At 41.3% G+C, this 14,514-nt stretch overlaps 1 protein-coding gene across 7 annotated transcripts in view; it reads right to left on the bottom strand.

Moving 5' to 3' along the window:
- LOC105478425 (heparanase 2 (inactive)) overlaps positions 1-14,514 on the bottom strand; it is an 870,370-nt gene that overhangs the window by 20,257 nt on the left and 835,599 nt on the right. For all 7 annotated transcript variants that reach the window (XM_071069329.1, XM_071069330.1, XM_071069332.1 and 4 more), the window contains 2 exons: positions 11,744-11,889; positions 4,378-4,524 (listed from right to left, as the gene is read on the bottom strand). In XM_071069329.1, the coding sequence (XP_070925430.1) occupies positions 4,378-4,524; positions 11,744-11,889 (293 nt within the window). The remainder of the gene's footprint in view (positions 1-4,377; positions 4,525-11,743; positions 11,890-14,514) is intronic.

Genomic DNA, 14,514 nt, shown 5'->3' with positions numbered 1-14,514 from the left:
GGATTTTTTCTGGAAAAGAAAACTAGCCAGATACTGCCACCACTTCCTCTAGTCATAGAGCCTCTTTGTGTGGCCTTTTAGTGGCTTGACTTTGCCGGTGACCACTGAGAACACAGGCTCCAAAAGTGAAGAGGAAGCAGGGGGAATGGGGACCAGAAGAGAATAGAATTTCAGAGCTCAAAGGGAAGCTATAATCCCTTGTCCAACCCCCAACTGAGGAAGGAATCCTAGAGCACCTCTGAGATGGCTGCTCACACTCTGATTAATAGGCTACCTCCTGAGAAAGCCTATCCTGACCTCGGTCAGACCAGGCAAGCCTTTGGAAAACAAGCTCATTTTGAAGTGAAATCTCTCTCTTTTAAATTGCACTCCTTGGTTTTCTGTCATTTTGGAGTGTTCTAGGCCAAAACTGTTTAATTTCACTTGGCAGTCCTCTGAAGAAAGTCCTCATGACTTACCTTACTTTTCTCCTCTGAACTAAATTTCCCCATTTCCTTCAGCTATTCCCTGAAGAATGTGTATTCCAGATGCAGAATACTCTTATTTGTATACACTGCAATTTTCTAAAACTTCTGTCCTATGGGCTAGAGAGCACCCACTTTTTGTCTGGTTCCTAGAATAAGAACAGTCTCTTATATGAGGAGTTGGGACTGGAGTAGGGGGTCTTACAATTGGTTCATTCACTGAGATGGGAAACAAGAACCTTCTTGTGAATGTGGCTGCCTAGACCATACCTAAATAGTGACTCCAAGGGTGCTTCCTGTGTGATACTTGACATACCTTAGCTCTGAGTTCACATAGAGAGGCCCTTTCAGAGATTTTAAATCTTCCCAGGCCCAGTGGCAATTCTAAGAGAATGAGAATTACCCCAAGTCCTCCAGCAATCAAAGAAGTCTCCTGGCCTTTCCCTATCCTGAAACACTAGACCAGAACACCCAACTGGTGGCTTGAATTGGGATGGAGGGCACTGACTTCCTCTATATCCTCTTCCTGGTTCCTCCAGACAGGAGCAATTACACATTCCTCTGCTCCCAGAACTTTCTATCCCCTTCTGAGCTAATACGGCTTCAAGCTGTAGCAAGAACTAGCAGACATAGAACACAGAGTCTGGCCCCAGAGGCTTATAAAAGAGAGAAAGAGACACCAAAGGCTGAAATCACTTCCTAGCATTTCCTTTCATCCCTTTCTGCACAGTCTGCTTCACTGAAACCACACCCTTCCTGTGAGACCCCCATCCCAGACCTCTCAGCTCTTTAGTAGCTGCTAAGCAGAGCACTAGATGTGGTCTTGAACATATACATGACAGTCTCTGTCTGGCAGCTTACAGTCCACCATGGCACAGCCCAGGGTCGAGCCAATGAGGTCCAGAACAGGAGAGGTGTTAAATTGGCAGTAATTTATAGGCAGAACAGACTCAGAAGAATGAAGGCCCCAACATTTCACAGTGAATTAGTGGCAGGATCGGGGCTGGAATCCAGTTCCCTTGAATTCCAATCCAAAACTCTCTAATCCAACATATGTAAAATCGTTATGTGTGTATCTGTATTTATATTTATAGATGTATGCATATGCATGGATTTGTGGAAGGCTTTATTTCAACCATATTTTCCAAATTGAGTCTCACAATAATCCCATTTGACAGTTAAGGAAGCTCAGGTTTGATCACAAAGATAAATGGTAGCATCTGAATTCAGACCCTTACCTTCTAATTCCAGTTCCAATGTTCTTCCAATTACCTGACATTATTATTTGAGCTCAGTGGGCATTACCAAATCTTTCTTAAGGATCCCTGTAGAATGAAATTCTCTTTGTCCTTGTCCCTCTCCTACATTTTTTTTTTTTTGAGACAAGAGTCTTGCTCTGTTGCCCAGGCTAGAGTGCAATGGTGTGATCTCAGCTCACTGCAACCTCTGCCTCCCAGGTTCAAGTAATTCTCCTGCCTTGGGCTCCCAAGTAGCTGGGATTACAGGTGCTCACCACCATACCTGGCTAATTTTTGTATTTTTTTTTGTACAGAAAGGGTTTCACCATGTTGGCCAGGCTCGTCTCAAACTCCTGACCTCAAGTAATCCCCCACCTCAGCCTCCCAAAGTGTTGGGATTACAGGTGTGAGCCACTGTGCCTGGCTGGTCTCCTACATTCTTAACAAAGTTGTAACACAACTCCTCACTAGTGTGGTGATGGCAAAAGTTGAACATACGGCATATCGCTGGCCAGTGGGAGTCAGTCCCTTCAGTCACTCTTAAGGATAGGTATAGAAAGACAGGGGTTAAGGTGTGGCCAGCTCCAAACAGCAGGGGAATCATCTTGGAGGCAGGGACATAGGGGAGGGGTAAATAGGTTTAGAGGCCTGCCTGCATCCTTGGTTGGAGGGAAAACAAGCTCATAAAAAAGTGCTACCCTTGACTATCATCTTCTGTTTCATCCTTTTGCTTTTTTGTAATTCTTAGCATGATTTTTTATCATAATCCTAACACATGTCTTGTTAACACATTATCTTAAAAGTCTGAAAACATTCCTCTTTGGAAGAACATTCTTAGGGAAAGCAATTGTATCCTTCCTCTTTCTCAACCAGCTAGATTTCTGAGTTGAGGAAAAGGAAGGTAATGGACATTTATTGAGCATTTACTATGTGTCAGGAACTTTACACAGATTACCTCATTTACTTTGCTCCACAAAAGAGGTTTCACAGATGAGGAAACTGATGCTCACAGAGATGACATAATTTGCCTAAAGACACACATCCAGCAAGTAACAGAGCAGGGATGGACACCTTGGCCTGTTAGACTATAGCATTTGGCCAGTCCCCTCCACACAGTGCACACAGTCTTCCTGACACTGGGCAGGCTCAGCTCCTAAGCTCTTTGGTTCCAGAGGACCCTAATGAGAGGACCCTAATCATTGCTGCAGAGTCAGCCCTTCTGTCAGAAATGGCTTTGCAGATCATTATTTAATGGCAGCAGGAGATTTAATGCACTCATGGTCCTCAGAAAATCACACCCAGGATGAGAGTTTTCAAGCTGCACAGGACCTTACCAAATATACAACAACCCTTGAAATCTGAATATTAGGAAACTGAGGCCAAAGGATTAGGATAAAATAATTTTCCCAGGTCATATGATTATTTACTGGCAAAGCTGGGACCAGAAGCAGGTCTCCTGCCTAGGATGAAGGCCAGGAATTCAGCACACTCACCATGAACTACTCAGAAGTGGAGAGAAAGGGGATAAAATACTCAGTAGAGTCCTGCTGACATAGGTAGGACTGGGAAGAAAGAAAAGCAGACGCAATGTACATGTAGCCAGAAAAAAGAGCCAGCATGTGAACCGAGACTGAAAATGAAGATCTAGGGTGGGCTAAAGAGACTCAATAAGTGACTTCCCAGATTGTTTTTTGCTCCCATTGCAAATACAATTGGAAGCCAAATGCAAGCCACCAAGGTTGCAGTGAAACAGTGAATAATTATAGCACAAATATTTGTGGGCAGCTGTTGGAGTGCAAGCCACCTGCTCCAAGTTTACAGCTTTGTTAAACTTGGTAAACATTAAAAATGGAATAGGAATGCTTCCAGTCTGTGCAGCATCCCATACCCTTCCTGAGAGGCCTTACTGGGGGAGCTGGGGTGGCCTTGCCCTTGACCAGGCCCTGCTCACTGTCCTAGAGTTTTTCTGTTCTTAGAGATCCATGTGTCAATAGTCTCTAATAGAGACTGACGGAGGCAGGGAGTGTCACAGAATCATACATTTGTAGAGTTTAGAAGGGGCCACAGAGCCCTCAAACTAAAATCTCTGTCCTATTATTCAGATGAAGAAGCTGAGATGGAGCAGTGGTGTGTTCAAGTTATAAAGTTTGGGGTAGGACAGACTCTTTACCTCTGAACTTTCGAGCACTAAACTCTCTGTTTAGTGCTCCTTCCTGTAAGCCCTGTGAGGTTAATAGATGGTAACAACAAGGGAGTCATAGCATTACAGAATGTTACAGCTGTGAGGGACATGGTTCTCAACTACCAGGATGTTTGGTTGCTACATGACCATGGGGCACTATTGGCATTTGGTGAGCAGCAGCCAAGGATGCTAAACAGCTTACAATGTGATAGTCGTGTATAAAGAAGAGTTATCTCGCTCAAATACCAAGAGCACCCTTGTTGAGAAATACTTTCTCCACCATTTGACTTTACAATTGAGGGATCTAAGATAGGGAGGGGCTTGAGCAGGTTTCCAAAAGGAGTCAGCAGTCACCTGACCCCAGACCACTCTTTGTCCTACTCCATCCCACTGAGCCCTTGAAAGAATTAGTAGCAATCTTGGTGTCTTCAGCTCCCCCCTCCCTCAGCTCCTGCTGCACTTACTCCCAAGCTATTTTCAGGTTGGCACGTACTTGGACTTTAGGCCCTCCTGCCCATAGGGCTGCAGCAGGTACTGGTGAACGAGCTTGTCTCTGAGAGTCCCAGCCAGCTTGATTTTCTTTCTTGATCGATGCAAGTTGATGATAAAAAGTGTAATGGACCCACGAACATAGTTGTGGCTGAGATCCAGAGAAAGAGAGAAGTGAAAGATGGAAACAGAGTGGTAAGTTAGATGCTCCTAAATAATTTACAGGCTACAAAATATGAACAGCCCAGAAAATGGCACTTAAAAACTTGGCCACCATAGACCCTAAAAGACAGGAAGGCCTCGTCATTGTGGTTTCTTGCAAAGATGATAGCCACTTCCCGCCATACTTCTTTAGTTTTTGTTTAAATTTATTGCAATGATTTTAGAAAATATAATGTATATATTTTATGGCATATATTACCATAGTATGGAAATAAAACATGCTGATTGCAAAAAATGAAAAATATTGAGAAACACAAAGAAGAAAAAGAAAATTCCCCATAACCCTCATGTCTTGAGATATGATAATATTTTGGCAAACATCCTTCCAGTATTTTTTAATTTATTAATTTGACAAATATTTATTGAGTACTTTGACACATTATTACTCAGTTTTTACAAAACTGGAATCACATTATTCACAGAGTTTTTTTCCATTAATGAACATCTTAAACATATTCCCATGTGATTCTTTTTCTACTTGTAGAAGAATCCTAAACTTTTCAATCATAGAAGTGTAACATAATTTATTTAACTAATCCCCTACATTTGCAGTTCAAACAACTCATGTTTGAACATTTTTGCAATTATAAATTATGTCATGTGTATAAACTTTTTGATTATTTCTGAGGGATAAAGTCCTAGATGCTGGAATCATTAGTCCAAGGGACATGTGTGTTGTACGATTCCTCACCAAATTTTCCAGTTCATTCCCAGTGGTGCACCTCCCTGTGGGAAGATTTTTTCTTCCTGCCCTACTGAGTGATCACGTGATTTGCTTTGTCCAATGAAATGTGAGTGGACATGGTAAAACCTCTAGGCAGCAGCTTTAGGACTCAGTCCATCTTTTGCCATGTTTCATTTCCCTCTGCCAGAAGACTGACAATGTTCTTGACAAAGGCTGAATGAAAATGATGTGGGCAGAGGTACAGTCGAGCCATGATGGACAAGTAGTGTGAATGAGAAATACATTTTCTTATTGAAAGCCATGGAGATTTGGGGGTTATTCATTATTGCAGCATAACCTAACCTATCCTGACAGATGCACACATTTTGATTACATTGATATTAACTTTCTAGAAAGCTTTCACTAATTTTGCTCCCACCTACTCTGTATGAGAGCACCTATTTACTCATACCCCTAAGAACACTTCCAACGTGCTCTTTTAAAATACCTTTGTCAACCTGAGGGGTGAAAATGGGATTTCAATGTTGTATTAATTTGTATTTTTAAAAATTAATACTGACATGCAGCATTTTTTCATTTACCATTTCATTTCTTCTTTTGTAAGCTGACCATGTCTCCTTCCTTCCTTCCTTCTCTCTCTCTCTCTCTCTCTCTCTCTTTCTTTCTTTCTTTTCTCTGTCACCTAAGCTGGAGTGCAGTGGTATGATCTCGGCTCACTGCAACCTCCGCCTCCCGGGTTCAGGCAATTCTGCCTCAGCCTCCCTGGTAGGTGAGATTACAGGCATGCGCCACCATGCCCAGATGATTTTTGTATTTTTAGTAGAGACAGGGTTTCACCATGTTGGCCAGGCTGGTCTCAAACTCCTGACCTCAAGTGATCACCTGCCTCGGCCTCCCAAGATGCTGGGATTACAGGCATTAGACACTGTGCCCGGACACCTTTGCCTATTTTTCTGTTGATTTATAAAAACAATTTATTTATTAAAGAGCAGTCTTTTGTCTGCAAAATTTCCCTCAGTTTTCTTTGACCATTTCAGTTTATTTACATTGTATTTTAATATATAAAAGTTAAAAAACTTTTATGTAGTCAAATTTATCTTTCTGATTTCTTCTTTTGCTGTTTTACCTACCTCAAGATTATAAAACTATTCACCATTTTGGAATTCTTTTAAATGAGCATAAGACGTTCAGAAGTCTGAGAGAACTATATGCCTACATGCATAAGCCCTTCAGCATGTATTAGGAAAACTATAATGATTTCCTTCTCTCTGTGGGAAAAAATACTTTGTTTCTAAGGGGTCCCTTAGGGCCCCATCTGGATGAGTTAATGAGAGGAAACAAAAAAATGACCCAGCCCCACCTTCAAAGGAGGAGTTCAGAGAAACTCTAAGTCAACTTTGCCCAGAGGAAAGCATCATTCCTTGTAGAAATAACACCCCTCCATCCTGGGTCACTCACCTCTGCTTCTAAAGGTGCTAATTAAGAGTTGAGTGACCAAGGACAGGTGGGTATGGTGACATGGAGTCTTTTATTTTTGTTTTTGTTTTTGTTTAGAAGCACAGTTTCCAGGGCTCTTCCCTGGAGATTCTGATTCAATCTATTTGGGATTAGGGACTGGGAATCTCTACTTAAAAAAGTCTTTCTGGGATATTTGGCAGATGAATTGGGTTTGGGAACCACTTGCTTAGAACAATTCATTAAGATTATGAGAAGAGCTACCGAAGTATATCCTGCTGGCTGTGTGTCAGAGGATTTTTCTTGCATCTGCAGGAGGGTACATTATTGTGTTCAAGGCTTTTGGATGCCTGCATTTGTGCTGTGATAAATTATTAAAACGACTCTTCCATCCGGTTCCTCCTCCTCCAGTCCTTCTGAATCCCCTGCAACATGTGAACTAGCTTTTGTAGCTAAATGAGTTAGGTCAGAAGAGAATGCCAGTTGATTTAAGCATACTTGTGTCCCCAGAACTCTGAAGAAGGATGCTGGCAGCCTGAATCAGTGTTGACCATCATTAAAGAAGAACATCGACTCTTTCCCATTGGTGGGGTTTCAGCTTAGCTTAGCTATCTGTAAAACTGAGGAAGACACCATTAATTGCAGGACCTCTAGGCTTCAGAGTGGGAGAAAATACATGTGGATGGGTATCAATTTTGCCAGACTGCAGTAAACTCTTTTGCTAGCTACCATCAAACAACACTCTCAAAGGCCAGCAATGGAGGAGGAGAGAGCCACGTGCTTGCATTTATGAGTTTCTCCTCTGCAGAGCTGGGGCAGAATGAGCCCTTAGAGACTGCAGAAGAGAAGGTGGGATGTGGGGAAGTGGTGGGTGGGAGGGAGACCTGAAATCACAGCACTGCTGCAGGGAAAGCTGTCTTTTTCAAGCTGTTTGGCAGTGGTCTGATTTCCACTTACATAGTTCCCCTGGGGAAGACAAACCAGTACAGCCCAGAGACCCACATATAGAAGCTCTCAGAACTCACAGCACCTTCTCAGGTAGGAGTTGGCATTAAAGACTGCCTCAGCCATCCCTCTCCCTGCTTGGCTTATGGGCAAGGACATTAAGCGAGGCCTTTTTGCTGCAAAGACACATTCTTGGCTGGGGAGTGCAGCACCAACCTGAAAGTAGTGTGTTGTGAATCCAAATTCCTGAGAAACATATATTCTCTGACCATAGAAAAATAATCTTGGAGAAAATGGTGTCTGAAAGCGTGGCCTGCAAGCATTTGCTGGCCTTCTGATGTTGTCAAGTCCAGGTGGCTTTTGGTTATCTTAGTGAATGTTCCTTTCAGGAGAGAAGTTGTCTGAGAGGATCATCTATCTTGCCCCATGTCTCACTCATGGGTAAGATTTTTTTTTTTTTTTTTTTTTTTTTCACCAGCAGAGAATCCATGTATCTGGAGTTCATTTTTTCTGGCTGTTCTTTTCCTGCCTGACATTTCTCTGTGTTGCCATGGGAGGAGGGGGAAGTGAGTCAGGGAAGGGAGGCTGGAATTGGAATATCCTAATGTAAGAGGTGGGGAATGTCAAATGGGGAGGTGCATCTTGACTTCCAGATAGAAAACAGTCATGTTCTAGAAATGTCTCCAGTGAAGCTGGGAGGCTGGGAAAGGGAAGGGAGGATGATGCTTTGCAGTCCACGGTCATTCCCACTGAAAGTCAATGTGCTTGAAACTGGGTTGATCCATTGTCTCCAAATCTAATTCAAAGGTTTTGGGTTCGGTAAAAGCCAGGCCATGTTTTGCCAAACATTTTTTCCCTTAATTTCAAAGCCCCTGTGTATTTTAAGGGAAATTTAATCCACATGTTTCTGATTCATTTACACTTAACTCATCAAAATATTGTTTTGTAAGAGCCATTTGATGTCCAAGAAGCCTCAGGAACCATTTTTATGAGCCTTTAAAAAAACTTCTTCTGAAAAACAGGAAGTCATGTTTTGCCAATAATAAACGAACTTGAACCCCAAAAGGCTTAATTTTGCTTCAACATCCACCAGGTTCCAATTGGTTCTGAACTTGGCGAAGGACCTCATCTCCACCCCAGAAACATACATTGTCTCAGCAGAATCGCTCATAAAAAGAGGCTTCCTTGTCAAAACTTGATTGTTCTCTGAGCAAGAAGATCGAGGGTGAGAACTGCCATTCTGTCAGTGTCCTAATTTGTTAATTCCAGAACAGAAAACAGAAAAGCACCTGCTGGTGGTGGTATAAGGGTCTAAGTTTTTCTACTAAATCAATCATAAGAGACAGCGCTCTACAAGGTCAGAAATGACCCACAATGCAAGGGGCTGCTGTGACAGGCAGTGTCCACATAGGGGTTGCGTGACTGTCAGGGAGATGTGAAACGGATTTCTGTGTTTAACAGGCACTGGGCCGTATGATTTCTAAGGGCTATTTCCAAATGTAGCATTCTTTGCATTATTAATGCTGCTATTTGCATGTAGGTGTGATACCGTAGAACCTCTGAAATTCAATAAAATAAATGCAAATATCTGGAAAGATGCTTGTCACACAGCAAGTATTCAATACACACTGGAGTGCAGGGGTTGTTGTTTTAATAGACGCTTTCTCTGGATGATTCTACTCATAAGTTTATACCTTCTCTTCCAATCCCTGTTTTGACGCGGGGCAAATATTTTCAGAGTATTCGTCAAGGTTGAATAGTGTGAATCTACCATGCCCACTCGGGGATAATTCTGTGATTTTGGCCTATTGGCCACAGATAAATGACTCAGCAGTGCTTCCTTAATGGCACATGATTTCTCAGAGAGGTGAATAGATACTTCTTCTACCTTTGAGCTACCCTAGCTGGACACTGACACAGAGGAGCCCTGAAACCTCAGCTAGCTCTGTGTATTCACTGTGGGTTTTCTTTATGAATCTAATAGGAACAAAAACACCTTCACCCCAATTATTATCATTAGGGTCATATGTAGAATGGATTATGAAAGTCTTTTCTTTCTGTCTCTTTAACAGGGAGTGAGAGAGGTTGTACTGATAGAAGCACAGTGACACCGTTTCTCTAGAGAGATTCTGAAGTGACTGCATAGAAATTAGAGGAGAGCTGGTGGTGTAGACAGAGAGTCTTGAATGCAGAAGATTTCAGTAACTTGTTTGAGGTCTCATACTAGGGAATGGTAGAATCCCCATCATACCATTTCCTTTTGGCTGATGTGGTAATATCAAAGGGGAAGAAAGCTCTAACTCTAAATCAACGGTAACATCTTGATGCCCAATTTCTGCATTCATTCATTCATTTGCAAACCTTTCCTGGGATCTTCATGCCAGTCACTACATTAGACACCAAGAATACAAAATGAATGAGACACTGGCCCTGAGTTCACAGTACACTCAGAATATTAATAACAACTTCCCATGAGAATGTTAAAGAATGAGGATGAACACTTGAATGAGATTATGTGAGGAGGCTTCTATGAAGAGACGCAAACCCTGCTAAGCCCATGGCTGCAGATAATTTTTTCCCCGAGTCCTCAGACTAGTAGTATAAAGGCCACAGACTGATATGCTTTCCAACAGGGATATAAGGTGCCAAGAGTAATTTTTCTATCTTGAGTCTGGGGGTCCACCTTTTGGGTGGTTACCTCAGGGCCAGGGCAGAGACAAGGAATACAATGTTTCCTTGTGTGATGATCAGATAACTCCAGGCCAAGGCCATAAAGCAGTCACTCTCTGTCAGGTATTGGATTGAGCTTCCTGTTGAGCAAAAGGCATGTTGAAAGCCTCTGGCCTCTGCCCAAGCCAGCCTCCCCTCATTTACAATAGGCACTTGTATCTACTGACAAGACAACTGGCCCCTGTCCCTGCTCTGCTCAGAGTGATTCTTTGAAAAGTCTTATCATGATAAATTAATTGGCTTGGCTCCTCTCTCATCAAGGAAGGAGAAGGAGCATCTGTTGTAACCTGACCACTCCAAGCTCTTTGTACTAGCTACTCCCCTTGATCAGCTCCCGATAGGCCTGGGCTGGAATGAAGGTCTGGCTGGAGGTACTTGCTTCCCATTCCCTGCCCCGTTATCCCCCCACCAGGTTTTCTTTGCATTAAGAGAAAGAGAAATAATTCTCTTTTCCAGGGCAGCCTACTCTGCCTTAAACAGGAAGTGATGTAAGAAAGTCATATTTGGCCAGATGGATTTTGCTTTAGGCACCCCCCTCTCTCCAATTTAAAGTTTTCCCTTATGGTCTTAATGTGTTAAATTTTTTTGTCTGCCAAACTTTATTTATTGATAATTAATTTTCCTGTTTGTTTTAAAGACAACTGTAATGACAACCAGTGCTTCAGATCAAAAAGAGAAGGATAACCCCACACTACCACATTCGGTTGTTATAAGTCCAGAGCCCTCAGAAAAGGAAGCCCAGATTTCACTTAGCCTCTTAATTTTTAAAATAGCTGAAAAGATTTTCAAAACACTGGAAATGGCTCTAAAGCTGGCATGACCACCTCTGGGCACTCCATTAGTTCTGGGGACACCCAGCTTGAGATGCATTGGTCTAGGGCTAGGTTTCTAGTGGCATATCTCTCCAGCATGCATCTTAAAAAGGGAGATTTATTTTCTTAAGCTTTGCTGGTGGATCATAGGAAAAGATTTTACACCTCTTGACTTGGCTGAAGCTTAGGCACACAAAAAAAGCCTCATGGGCATTACATCAACTGGCACAGAGAAAATGCCCAATAAAAATGTGTTGGATGAATAAGTAAATGAACAAATGGCAAGAATTTTAGGAATCTTTTATGATTAATCCTCTAAGTTTGAGAAGGGAGCATTTACTTGGAGTAAAAGCTATTTACCAGAAATTATTTGAAACCTGCAAAGAGCAGGTATGGTGATTCCAGCGGCAAAAAGTTTTCGATAAGATTAGTGAATGGACATGAGTCTTGAAGGGGTCCCAAATGGAACGGGGTGGGAGCCCCTCGGGTGGCCTTTCTGTGCCATCTCTCTGAGGACTTACTTGTGGTGGTTTGTGCAGTGAGCATAAATCCTCAGTTTGTCCCGGATCACTCGGCCAGGCCGTGGCTTCCGCTGGAGCCCAGCCACATGCACAGCCAAGACTTTGGGGCCAATCAGGCGCTTGTAGAGGAGAGACAGCCAGTAGTCCTGAGGAGAATAGAGAGGGAGAGGGTCAGGGAGAGACCACATGCTCAGGTGTTCTGAGTAAACATGACACACACACACACGGGCCAGAAATCACTTCCTACCGGGAGTAAAGTGAGTCATGACCAACGCAGCCCAAAGCCTACAAGCATGGTCAGCCCCAGGAAACACGAACCTGGGTTGATAATGAAGTGGACACTGTCTAAAGTGGCCTTTCAACTAAACTGGGATGTGTAAGTGGAGTTGACCTACAGCAGCATATGAACAAATGAATCAAGGATTTTCATATATTATGAAATAAAACCATTTGAGACTTCACATTTTCAACTTTCTTTTTCTATGACTTTACTTTTATAGTGGTTTATGATTTCTGTTTAATTATGGAATAGACTATTTCCATTCCTTAGAATTGTTACTAACATGATCATCCAAACTGTCATCCTCCAAATATTGTCGCTGAAGACTACTAGTGCAGTGGGACTGAGGTGAAGCTTCTCCACATAGGAGACCAGAGTCCTTGATTCCAGAGTCCAAAAGGCAAACAGAAAAATGTTTGCAACCATGGTGCTAATTCTTGGTTATCCTCAACAATCTGACAATAGAAAATGTCATTCTAAACTAAAAAGAATGTGATGCTTTAACCATTCTATGAACCATGTGTAATGGATTTAAAAATATTCAATCTGTGGCACACATTTATATGAGCTTACAAAAGCCCACCTTAATTTCTGTTGTATTTGCTATCATCATATTTTGTGTTTGCATCTGATATAAATATAAAATTTACATTTCTGTTGTGCAAGTTCTTATCAACTATTGTGAGGTAATGACTTCAGTGTTTATAACTCAGTGTATAAAATAGGGCTTCCTAGTAACATTTAGGACCCTCCTACCCCACTCAAATTCCTGAATTCAGTGAATATACTATTCAGTGCATACTCTTCAATGCCTTAAAGACATCAATCGTGTTTTATTAGCATTCATCTTTTCAGGCAGAAGCCTTCTGATAATCTTTTTTTTTTTTTTGTCTTGTTTGGTCATTTATAGTATCAGCTGCTTAAAAACATCTGACGAACTGCATAAATCAGAACGAAGTCTCCAAGCCCCTTTGCTACTAGAATGGCTCCAAATCTGCCCTGAGTAGTGTACTCTAAGCCATGCACAACGATTTACTTTAATTTTAAGTGGCCTTAGGATGGCTGTTAAATATGGTCTCCTAATATTAAAAAAGGCAAATAGTCATTATCAATTATATAGATGGAAAAAGTGTTATGGGTTTAATATGCTCAAATTTGGTTACAATTTCTGTGTTTTTGATGATTACTTTATGAAGTGGTTATCACACTCCAAGGGGATTTCCACCTTTTTCTTACTGACTTGCAATGTACTTTCTTTTAAATAATAAAAGTAAAAAACTGTAAGTTAGCTATGATTCGCTTACTATTTTCTCAGTAATAGTAAGATATAATCCTCTGAAATAATAATAGGGATTATTATTCTCATTTTACAGACATGCAGACATTTCAAGGTATATCTCAGGTCACAAAACTAGTGAATGGTAGACCCTGAAAGCAAATAGGGATCTATTTGCCTCCAATGGCTGTATAACACTTTCCTTCATGCTGTGAAGTACAAAGTCATATTACATAAAGACACAAGGCAGCTGAAAAACAAAGAATTCAACCTAGAGAGTGGGTACAGAATCTGGAAGGGAGCCTTAGTTTTTATATAGAGGTTGCCAAAATTTAGTTTCTGATTTTTACACTCACAAAGCATTTAGAAGTCAAGAAGAGCAAAAACACAAAACACTTCCGTTCCTCCAATTTCGACTCACTACAGTTCGTTCCCATTTTTCTTATCCTTCATTCCAATGTCTTATCACAAACACCCCTGTTTTTATTTAGGTAATTTGAAAAATCTAAACAGGCTTGCTCTCAAACTTGCATTTGGGTATAGCCATTATCTTTGTGTTACAACGATTTTCACTTAATGTGAGACACGTTTGTAACAGGCAAGCCACTCACATTTAGAAAAAAAGTGATATTGTTTATTATGTTTAATTCTCAATAATTATGTAGAGATAAAAAATAAACTTATATAATATAATCCCCACCATAACTGAGTGGCAAACTTTAGATTTATTAACTTGAAACCTGTCTGCTTTTCAGTAGGAGATAGCTAAATGCCATGCCATCCTCTAAAAAAGGAGACGAGGATACCTGGGTAAAACTCTAAAGAGGTTTGGGGTAGATATATAAAAGAAGTTGATAAGGTTAATTCCTAATGACCAACATTCTTTCCCATTTTTTTTTTTTTACTGTGGTGAGATCCGCATAACATAAAATTTATCATCTCAACCATTTTTAAGTGTACAGTTCAGTGGTATTACGTAAATTCATAATGTTGTATAACCATCACCACTGTCCATCTCTATAACTTGTCATCTTGTAAAACTGAAACTCTGTACCCATTAAACATTAACTCTTCATCCCTCCTCCCCCAACCTCTGGCAACCATCATTCCACTTTCTGCCTCTCTGACTATTCTAAGTACCTCATATAAATTAACTCATAGTATTTGTCTTTTTGTGACTGGCTTATTTCCCTTAGCATAATGTTCTCAAGGTTC

The sequence above is a fragment of the Macaca nemestrina genome, chromosome 9, assembly GCF_043159975.1.
Source record: "Macaca nemestrina isolate mMacNem1 chromosome 9, mMacNem.hap1, whole genome shotgun sequence".
In the NCBI taxonomy this organism is placed as follows: domain Eukaryota; kingdom Metazoa; phylum Chordata; class Mammalia; order Primates; family Cercopithecidae; genus Macaca; species Macaca nemestrina.
Note: the sequence above shows the minus strand (reverse complement) of the source record. Positions and strands in the feature narration are given on the sequence as shown.